Source organism: Helianthus annuus, chromosome 6, assembly GCF_002127325.2.
Source record: "Helianthus annuus cultivar XRQ/B chromosome 6, HanXRQr2.0-SUNRISE, whole genome shotgun sequence".
NCBI classification, from domain to species: domain Eukaryota; kingdom Viridiplantae; phylum Streptophyta; class Magnoliopsida; order Asterales; family Asteraceae; genus Helianthus; species Helianthus annuus.
In genome coordinates, this window is record NC_035438.2 from 32,947,834 (window position 1) to 32,959,086 (window position 11,253).

Genomic DNA, 11,253 nt, shown 5'->3' on the forward strand with positions numbered 1-11,253 from the left:
ATATAAAACATAAAGTCTTCATTAATTTAAAATAAAAATTACAATACTTGAAAAAAAATACCAAAAAAAAAACAGAAAATTAAAAAAACCGAAAAAAAAACAGAAAAAAAATTTAAAAAAAAATAGATGATCTAAAGTCCATATTTTTCTCGTATTTTTTGGCGACGCATTTGAGCCAAGATCAACGCGTCGCCTTGGAGGTGGTCGATCGGTTTGGACAAAAACTCAATGTCCTTTTCCATTTGTCGCGCCTCTTGCAACTCATTGAACTTTTTGGTTTCAACCACTCGGTCTTTCATAATCTCCCAACGTTTGTGGCCGAGGTCGCGAATGTCTTGGAGACGACGGTTCATCTCCTCGAAATCATCCTTTAGGTCGAGATCGGAAGACGACTCGACCGTTTTTTTCCCGGTTCCATTTCTTCTACCGGTGGGTCGGACCAACTCTTCTTGAATTCCCTCGTCAACGTCCACCGTTTCATTTAAATCAACATTACGGGCATCGGATGTCGGAGTTGACGGGTCAGCGGAGGATGATGTTTTTGACCTTTTAGCCCGGCGTCTACTACTTGACGTCATTGGATTAACTAGCGCCCACTTTGGACTTTTTCGTAGTAGCTCCCAACACTTATAGTACGTGAAAGGGCTTTTCGTCCTATCGAACTCCTCCAAAGTCTTTGTTAAAACCCCGACGTCACATTCACCGCTCGGGCGATTATCGTAGTTACGTTGGTAAACTTCTTGAAACGCGTGACACTTGTTGTTGATGTCGGTCCATTTGCTAGAAATTGAATCCTTGTCCCGATGTTCGCCTTGACCCCACGAGCTAAAAAAGAGTGCACGCACCCTATCCCAAAAAACGGGGCCGTTTGAAAGTTTGCTACAAATTAAAAAAAATAAAAATATAAGTTGAAATTAAAAATATAAAAAAACAGAAAAAAAAAACAGAAAAAAAAACAGAATAAAAAAAACAGAAAAAAAAAACAGAAAAAAAAATTAACTTACCGGTATCTTCGTCCTCCGAAATATCGAGCCACGCCCGAGTCAACGTGTATTCCTCGTCCTTCGTCCATTTAATGGTTGTTTTTGTACGTCGAGGTTCATCCTTTTCCTTCTTCTTATGCGACCTTCTGCCGCGTTTCGATTTGTCTTGCACCGGTTCGGGTTGCGACTCCGGCACGACATCGACATCGGGTTCGGATTCGGGTTCGGGTTGTGACGGTTGCGACCCGCCGGCTTGACCATAGCCGTAGGTGGGAGGAACAAACGGAGGGGCGCCACTCAAGTAAGCCGCGTAAGTTAAAAAGCTCGGGTCCATGTCTTGTAGGTTGTACGGGGTTTACGGTTGGGTTGTGTTCGGGTTCGTGGGTCTTGCGGGGCCACCAAAAGGGGTCGGTATGGATGCATGCTTGTAAAAAAATAGGAGAAAGTGGATGTTTTTTATAAAGTAATAGAAGAGAGTGGGAGAGAAAGTAGGAGGAATTTTATAAAAAAATGGAGAAAAAGGGTTGATATATATATATAGTGGGTACGTTTCAAAAAAAAAAAAAAAAAACGTTTCAAAAATATATATATAGTGGGTAAAATTTTGAATTAACTTTTGACCGTTTGGCAATGGTCGAATCTCGCAACCCGGAGCAATTTCAGCGTTTTTATAATCACGCCGGACCAATTTTTTTTCAAAAAAAACGCACGGTAACGCCGCATGTAATGGATGTGCGGGCGTTTTCCGGCGTTTTTTTTGAATTTAAAAAAAAAAAACGCCCCATTACGGAGGACTAATAAATTATAAAAATAAGAATCAAAGATTGGCACGTCAAGTTACTTAATCAACAACTTGCAAATGATGGACATTTATCAAGTAATTATTATTTGTAGACTTGTTTTATCTGAAACGTGGACAAACGTGAGGGTCGTGATACACGAAACAACCCAGGCGTAAAAAGGGCCCAAACCCACCTGCAACCAACACTTTTTGCCTCTAGAATTAATTGCATGACCTAATGAAATAAATTCACATCACCCCCTTTACTACCTTTTTTAAGTTTTATCTTTATATGGTTTATAAATATTATTTAAAAGGTCATGGAAAACTTATTTAACCATTACATATTAAAGGTAAATAAGGTGAGTGAAAACTCATATATACGTGATAGTGATCTGATAAACATTTTATGACGTTCCAATTAAAAAAACAGGACCATTACAAATAAAATAAGCTAATGTGTTTCAATAATTATCCTTCTATTAAATTGTGAAGCTTTTGAACAATAAATCCTTCTATTAAGTTGTGAGGCTTTTGAACACCAGCCCTACATGTCAGGGTTGGTTTGTTTTTTTTTTCTTTTTTGTCTTGCGACTTTTCTCTAAAAGAGTTTTGCTCACAGTTACTTCACATCTGGTCTTTTGGTATACTGGTTTATGGTTTCCTCTGCGAATATGAATGTCCAGGGGTGTGATTCCCCCATGTTGTTTTTTTTGCCCTCAGGTTTTTGATAACGTTTTTCATTGCCTACACATGTTCACCTCAGGGTATGAATACATGTTTTATGTTTCACTTCTATAAACCCACGCTAATTCATAATTCCCCCTTTCAGTTATTTTGTTGTTTTCTAATTTTGCTTGTTGAGATTCAATCACTTTGGAGGAATCATATTTTTTAGTCAATAAAATCATATATTGATATTATATATAAAGGATTTTTGTTGAGATTCAATCACTTTGGAGGAATCATATCTTTTAGTCAATCAAATCATATATTCATATTATATATAAAGGATTTTTGGCCACTACCTGATATTTTTTAAACACAAGACAGGCACGTAGAATAATATCAAATAGAGAACTGTGATCCATTGAGGATAGACTAATGGTGTTGATGAGTTACATAAGATGTAGAATAGGTGGAGGTCATTGGTTCAATCTTCATAGCATGCAAATTTAGCCATTCAAAAAAAAAAAATAGAGAACTGTGGTATTTATATAAATCATGAGTAAATACACATAATTTGAGACTTGGGTGATATAGTATGGGTATGAGACCTGTCCTTTATGTTCAATTCAAATAAAAACTTAAGTTAAAGTTTTGGGTCAACAAAGTAATGTTAAAAGTCTTATTTTGATGGGAAGTTTAAAGCTTCTTTTTTCTTTAAATAAAGAAGTTTTAAGCTTTTTTTATAAATTAAGGAGAAAGATTCACTAAAAAGTGGATTTTGCCTAAATAGTCTAAGAAGAATTGTGTTGATGACATATGTTACTTTTTATAAGTAGAAATCAAGGGTATTTTGGTATTAAAACATCTTAGTCCTTATAAGTAGAAGTGTGAAAATGACATGTGACACCTTTTTGTTTTCTAAAAAATACAACAAAAAAATTAAGTACAAAAAATCTAATACAAAAATCTAGCACAAAAAAATCAAATACAAAAAATCTAGCACAAAAAATCCATAACAAAAAAATAAAGCATAAAAAATCCAGAAGAAAAATATAGCATAAAAAAATTAGTATAAAAAATATACAAAAAATCCAGACTAGTATGCCGAAAGCAAAGATGAAAATTAAGTCAAATAGTATTATTTGTTTGTGTTTTAGTATTTATGTAATTTTTATTTATTATAAAAAATATTATTAGTTTTAATTTTTTTAAATAATAATTGGTTAATCATTGCATGGGACATTATACCACTACACTCATTTTAACTTCAAGCCCCATACTAGGATGCCACATGTCGTTTCATGCCCGAGGGAGGGGCTTGAACTTCACCTACCACTACACATGATCTTAGAGATTTTTTTTTTCTTTTAAATGATTTTTTACTTTCGGTCCAAAAGTATTTGATAAAATACTTTAAGACTAAAACTATTTGATTTTTCACTTTTAACCCAAAAATTTCTATCTTTTGTTATTTAACCTCACAATTTTTTTATTTTTAACTTTGGTCTTCTATACTTTTCATCTTTCGCAAATTTTTCGTTTTACGCTTCGTTCTAAATTTTAAGAGTTAACACGACGCAACATGCGTGTGTGGTTCAGCGTTTTTACGTTTCGTTCTATGTTTTGCGAGTTAATACGACAAAACATCCTTGTGTGGTTCAACGTTTTACTCGTCTATTTTTTCCCATTTGACGGGTTCGTGATAATGTGCGGGTCCTAGATCGACTTAGTTATTATTTTCTATATTTTACGTTTCAGTATAATTTCTTCGTATTAAGACGCTACAAATTCAATGTTGGTGGTCGATCGTGACAGTGTGATATTGATGTTATTTAACACAGTTTTATGTGCCCGCCGCAACACGAGAAACTTAATACTAGTTTCACTAAATTGGCAACAATCATCATTTTTAGTATCACTAATATGGCAGAGATCACCGCTTCTCATCTCACCTATACGATATTAATCACCTAGTCTCGTCTCACTAATACTAATACGATTGTGATCACCACTTCCCATCTCGTATATGTTAGTGGTCATCAAAATATCAAATTTCATTTTATTAAAGTGATAGTGATCATGATAACCACTTCTTGTCTCACGTATAGACATATGTGCAATAATAGATTAATAAAAAATAAATTATTTTTTAAGTACTTGTCTTTTAGTGGTTTTAACTATTTGAGTTTAAAATCAAAATGTTTAATGCCCTGAGTCCTTAAACGTTTTTTTATAACTTTTTGTTTCCTTTTGAGTCCAACTTTTAACCTTTTGAGTCCATTTTTTTAATAAAATTGGACTCAAAACGTTATAAAATTAACAAAATTAGGCTCAAAACGTTATAAAATGAGCGATTAGGGACTCAGGGCGTTAAACGTTTTGATTTTGGATTCAAATAGTTAAAACAACTAAAAGATAGGGAGTCAAAAAATAATTTACTCTAAAAAAATATAGGCTAGATTGTACATTATACACGGATCTCATCTTACTACTATAATAAAGAAAAATCCTTTCCTTACACGTGTCACTCTCTCAGCCTATTCACCCTTTATTCTTCCACCTACCAACTTTTCCCTAAAATTTAATTAATAATAATAAAATAAAAAATAACTAATAAAAAACTAACAAATAACGATATCACATAAAAAATTCGGGTCATACAAAAAGTCCCCTTATTATTTACACACATCAAACCCTAACCTTCCAACACCATTTGCGGCAATTGTCGGTGCAGATCCGGCGGTCTTCATCACCGGCGCTTCATCTGGACTCCGTTCAAGTTTCCGACGCAGATCCGGCGGTCTTCATAACCGACGCTTCATCTGGGCTCCGTTCAAGTTTCCGACGCAGCGAAAACATGTCCGGAAAGGTGGTATTCATCACCAGCGCTTCATCTGGGCTCCGTTCAAGTTTCCGACGCAACGAAAACATGTCCGGAAAGGTGGACAGTTCATCTGGACTTGGAGAGGTATGTAAATGATCATAAACCTTAAACATAAGTTAACTCCATCGCATGTATAATTAATTAAATCTTACTACTATAATAAACAAAAATCCGTTCCTTCCACGTGTCACTCTCTCAGCCTATTCCCCCTTTATTCTTCCACTTACCAACTTTTCCCTTCAATTTAATTAATAATAATAAAATAAAAAATAACTAATAAAAAACTAACAAATAACGATATCACATAAACAATTCGGGTCATACAAAAAGTCCCCTTATTATTTACACACATCAAACCCTAACCTTCCAACACCATTTGCGGCAATTGTCGATGCAGATCCAGCGGTCTTCATCACCGGCGCTTCATCTGGACTCCGTTCAAGTTTCCGACGCAGATCCGGTGGTCTTCATAACCGGCACTTCATCTGGGCTCCGTTCAAGTTTCCGACGCAGCGAAAACATGTCCGGAAAGGTGGTATTCATCACCATCGCTTCATCTGGGCTCCGTTCAAGTTTCCGACGCAGCGAAAACATGTCCGGAAAGGTGGACAGTTCATCTGGACTTGAAGAGGTATGTAAATGATCATAAACCTTAAACATAAGTTAACTCCATCGCATGTATAATTAATTAAATACACAAAATTTGCAGCTCATGGCATATGAACATGCCAAAAGAGGGGCGTATGATTTGAAATTGATGCTTCTGGTAGCTCTTGAGTGGTTGTGAATACCAAGGTACCATCACTTAGAACCATGTGTTTTATATAGTAGTTTCCTTTATATTTAACTATTAAAGATTAAAGATATAAGCAGTCCATCCCAGATTTTAGAATCTAGAACAAAATGAAGGAACAAGATGAGTTGTTGATATTTTCCAAATAAACTTTACGCAATGATAATCTGTGTGTTATTTGACTTCAGTTTAAAAAAGTAAAAAAAAAATATTTGACTTTAGTTATTAAAGATATAAGCAATCTATCGTAAACTTTTGAATCTGGAACAACATAATAGGATTTTTGTGTGCTATTTGACTTCAGTATAAAAAAATAAAAATATTATTTGGCTTTTTCACCAATCTAACAAATGATAAGAAGTAATTGGTTCAAAAATCAATTTTGGAGAAAAAAAATAGGAAAATATTTATTTTTCTACACTAAAGATTTAATTATTAATTATTATTTAGTTAATTATAATCTAAGTTAGAGATAATTATAATCAGATTCACAATGATAACAATTTTCATTAATGTTGATATATATGTTTTAAATCTCTATTGGTATATATGTTCTTATTTTTTAATTCTATATTTTTGTTAAATGTTATATAATTTAGTTTGAATCTTACTGAATTAGAAATTCATATAGCCTTATGGAATCACCAAAGATAACATTGCTTAGCGACCTAGATCTTTCAAAGAAAGATTTTACGATAAAATTCTGTATAATAAGATTGTGGATAAGGCGTATGAATCAGAATGGCAATGAAAGTTGCTCCATTGAAATGATACTGCTTGATGAACAGGTTGATTTAATTATTATATAAATCTACGTTACCAAAACTATATATTCTTTGATATTAATGAACAGTTACATTTTTTGATTGTTTTACAGGGTAATAAGATTCATATAGTTGTCTATCCCAAATTTTCCCCATTTGGAGGGAAGGTGATTGTTTTTGGAGCGGATTTCAGACAGATCCTCCCTGTCGTGCCCAATGGAAGTAGACAAGACATTGTAAATTCATCTATAAGTTCTTCCTACATTTGGCAAAAATGTAAAGTACTAAGGCTCACAAAAAAACAAGAGATTAACCTTAGGAAGTGAAGTGTCTGATATTGAACAAACAAAGATTTTCGCACAATGGATTTTGGATTTAGGTGAAGGAAAGGTTGGTTGTTCAAACGATGGTGAGGCAACTATTGATATTCCTGATGATCTTCTCATTGCTGATTCACCGGATCCAATTCCTAATCTAATTGACTTTGTCTATCCTTCTATTGTTGACAATTCAAAACAACCTAATTTCTTCCGAGAAAGAGCAATACTTGCAACAAAAAATGATGTTGTACAAGAAATAAACGATCGCCTCCTATCCATGTTTCCAGGGATGAAAAAGAATTCCTAAGTTCAGACAGTATATGCCAGTCATAGTATGTGAATGATACGGTATATGAAAGTTTATACTCACCTGATTTCCTAAATGGACTTAAAGTTTCTGGCTTGCCTAACCATAAGTTAGTGCTCAAGGTCGGTGTTCCAGTGATGCTCGTAAGAAATCTTGATCAAAAAAGTGGATTGTGTAACAGAACTAGACTAAAGGTGATATCACTTTATAATCATGTTATAGAAGCAGAGGTCATATCTAGAAGCAATATAGGTATATCGCACTTTTATTCCAAGAATTGATTTGACCCCTCCAGACAAAAGGATTCCATTTAAGTTTCAAAGAAGACAGTTCCCATTGGCATTATGTTTTGCAATGACGATAAATAAGAGTCAAGGACAATCATTATCCAGGGTTGGTTTGTTTCTGAAACAACCTGTTTTCACACATGGCCAACTATATGTTGCATTATCTAGGTGAAAAGTAGACAAGGACTAAAACTGTTGATCAAAGATAAAGATAATAGAGTTACAAACATTACATCAAACGTTGTGTACAAAGAAATATTTACAAATTTGTGAGCTATGCAATTTCTTTGCTAACGATTATATACATGTTATGATTCACATTGTTTCTAATACTGCATATACATATTATTTCGCATTCAACCCGTGTATTACACGGATTTAAAAAACTAATGGTTCTTTATTTAAAAATAGTTTTTATTGGCATTTGAATATTATTTAGTTAACAGCCGAGAGGTTTTCCCAAAATATATGCATGTGTTTTATGTAGGCATGCATGCATGCTTTGTCGGGTTGAATTAACTTAAAGTAAATTAACGGGTGGATTAATATTAAAAAATAGACCATTAGGTCTATTTTTTCCCATGGCATTATAGCTTAGTGGTATCTTGGTGGTGGGATAAAGCTTATGACCATTAGGTCATGGGTTCGATTCCCACAAAGAGGGTTTTTCCCAGATTTATTGGGTTTACTCCTGAATTGGTGTATAGACATTATTGCCTAGTGGAGATGGATATGATCGGGTGGTTCTGCTGGTGGCACGATGATACTCCAGTAGTCCGTCAGTGATCCGAATTTACCGTTCAAAAAAAAAATATTAAAAAATAGATTTATAACGGAAACCAGTTATATTAGGGACCACTTATGCCCACGTGAGTTAACTGAACATAACGTGGTACGTTCAAGTTACAAATAAAGAATGTTTTAAACATTGATTTACTATGTTTTGTTTAATAACTTCTAAAGATGTCAGCTTAAAAAGATGCTTCCAAGATACTCTTTAGTTATATACCCTTTTACTTATTTCTATTTGTTTAATGTACATTTGGTGATGAAACATACCGAAACTATTTACTTTAACCTTTGTATTTACTTTTATAATTATTTATTGCTAAAATAGACATTTAAAAAAGAGTAAATTACAAAAATCGTCCTTTATGTATGTTACTTATTACAAACTGTGTTCTTTATCTTTAATATATACAAGAAACGTACTCGATGTTTACAAACCCTTGCAACTTATGTCCTTTAGCCTTAACTCAGTTATTTTAGCACTTTACATAAGGGTATTTTGGTCATGTTACTTTGATTACTAAAACAAACAATTATAACAAAGAGTAAACTGCAATTTTACCCCCTGAGGTTAGGGGTCATTGGCACTCTTACCCCCATAAGGAAATAATTGCAATTTTACCCCCCACTGTTCACTGTTATGTCGCAACCTTACCCCTTAAGCTCAATTTTGTTGACTGATCTGTTGACTTGGTGGTGAAATGACTATTTTACCCTTTTATTTTACCCCCTGTGTTTTGTTTACTCTGTAATTTTACCCCCTGCCACCACTGCCATCGCCATTCACCACTGCCACCTCCAGCCACCACCCTCAACCACCACTGCCACCGCCATTCACCACCACAACCACCACTACCATCTTCTTCCTCCCCCCCCCCCCCCTCTCTCTCTCTCTCTCTCTAAAACCCACCACCCGCCTTCATCTTCAACAATCACCACCGTCATCTCCACACCCCAGCCACCAATCATACACATACATACAACCAAACCATTCATAATCACCACTGTAAGACAACAACCACCTCCGCTGCAACAACATCCATCTCTGCAAACACCTATCTGCTTTTATAACTCAAACATGAAGAGTCAAAACCCAAACCTACCAATGTTCTTGATCTTAACAAACACTAACAAATCCTATAGAATCTTAACAACAGTTGTAAAAAGGTAAGTCAATGAAGAAGAAGAATCAATCACAAACTATTAAAGTTCAAAACTACTAGAACACCAAACATATAAAATCCTGTTGATGATATAACAAAACCAGATAACTAAAGCAAGAGTCACAAAACAAAACAAATAACAAACAACTGAAACCATAACCCTCCTACCAAAACACCTTGATGATCATGAATAAATCTAATCTTGAGGAATCTCAACATCACCATCCGCAATCTCCTGCTGCAAATCCTTTAGGTCTTTCCCATCAACCGTACACCCAACGGAAACACAAGTACCCAATATCTCCTTCACAGTCCCCTGCAACTCCTTAGCCATAGACCTCGCTCGCATAATCTTCGCTGTCTCAATAACATCATCAAGCGATATGTTCCCACTATGCTTAATGTTCTTCACCTTCTTCCGGGCCCGTTCCGGCTCCTTCAACGCCTTGATCACCAACGCAGCCGCTGATGGCACCACCGACACCTTCGCCTTTCCAGTCTTTTGTTGTTTCTTTTGCACCAAAATTGTATGTTTCTAGTTGTGGCGGCAGTGGTGGTTGTGGCGGTTCAGATGGCGACGGTGATGGTTGAAGATGATGATGGAGGTTCAGATCTAGACTTATCAATAACGAAGAAGACAAGACTGGTTGTGGCGGGGGTGGTGATGATGGCGACGGTGATGGTTGTGGCGGCAGTGGTGGTTGTGGCGGTTCAGATGGCGACGGTGATGGTTGAAGATGATGATGATGGAGGTTCAGATCTAGATATAACAATAATAATTGCAGTTTACTCTATATATAATAAAAATAATAATAAAAATAAATATAGGGTAAGATTACCAAAATACCCTTACATATAATGGTCAAACTACCATTGACTGAGCTTAGGGGGTAAGGTTGCGACATAACAGTGAACAGTGGGGGGTAAAATTGCAATTATTTCCTTAGAAGGGGTAAGAGTGCCAATGACCCCTAACCTCAGGGGGTAAAATTGCAGTTTACTCTATAACAAATAATAAATAAATGAATAATTTCCCCCTTTGTTGACCATTATTAACCTTTACTCTTTACCCCTGTTTTTCCATAAACACTTTTATTTGATCATCTCTTCCAATTTTGTTTCCAATCAGTTCACAAATTCCCAATATAGACTTCATTTTATTCGATCCCTGAACAAACATTGATCAGTGGCATCTACTTCAACGTTATCCACTCACAAAGACTTCAAGTTTGATGTGTATTTGAGTTTCATGGCTGAAGACACCTCAAAAAAAATTTTTGATTCTCTGTCATACACTTCACCAAAAAGGTATTATAACATACAAAGATGAAGAAAGAATCGAGAAAGAGGAAAGGATCAATGAGCAGCTCATGAGAACAATTGAAGACGTAGATCTGTTCGAAGTCTCTTCGTCTCCATTCACAAGGAAGAGGATGATGATGCTGGAAGATGTAGATCTGGTAACATCTTTATTTAGTGAACTAATTGTGTTTCAAAGTAGAAGTTTCTGATT

General features: G+C 35.1%; 2 protein-coding genes across 3 annotated transcripts; one reads left to right on the forward strand and one right to left on the reverse strand.

Annotated features, from left to right (window-relative positions):
* The first annotated feature begins 5,638 nt into the window (after positions 1-5,638).
* LOC110863901 lies at positions 5,639-8,051 on the forward strand. 2 transcript variants are annotated; one of them, XR_002549460.2, is made up of 3 exons: positions 5,639-5,948; positions 6,027-6,112; positions 6,988-8,051. XR_002549460.2 is itself a non-coding variant. In XM_022113124.2 (2 exons), exons 1-2 carry the CDS (start codon positions 5,709-5,711, stop codon positions 6,102-6,104), a joined length of 318 nt encoding a protein of 105 aa, XP_021968816.1. In that variant the 5' UTR covers positions 5,639-5,708; the 3' UTR covers positions 6,105-6,191. The 2 variants fall into 2 exon arrangements, 1 of the variants encoding a protein (XP_021968816.1); XM_022113124.2 differs by lacking the exon at positions 6,988-8,051 and having other exon boundaries at positions 6,027-6,191.
* A 1,729-nt stretch (positions 8,052-9,780) lies between these two features.
* On the reverse strand, positions 9,781-10,272 carry LOC110944598 (60S ribosomal protein L12; the record flags this gene model as incomplete). The annotated part of the gene is made up of 1 exon (XM_022186254.2): positions 9,781-10,272. A coding segment is annotated over one exon (336 nt), but the record flags the coding sequence as incomplete, so codon positions are not given.
* Between the last annotated feature and the right edge of the window lie 981 nt (positions 10,273-11,253).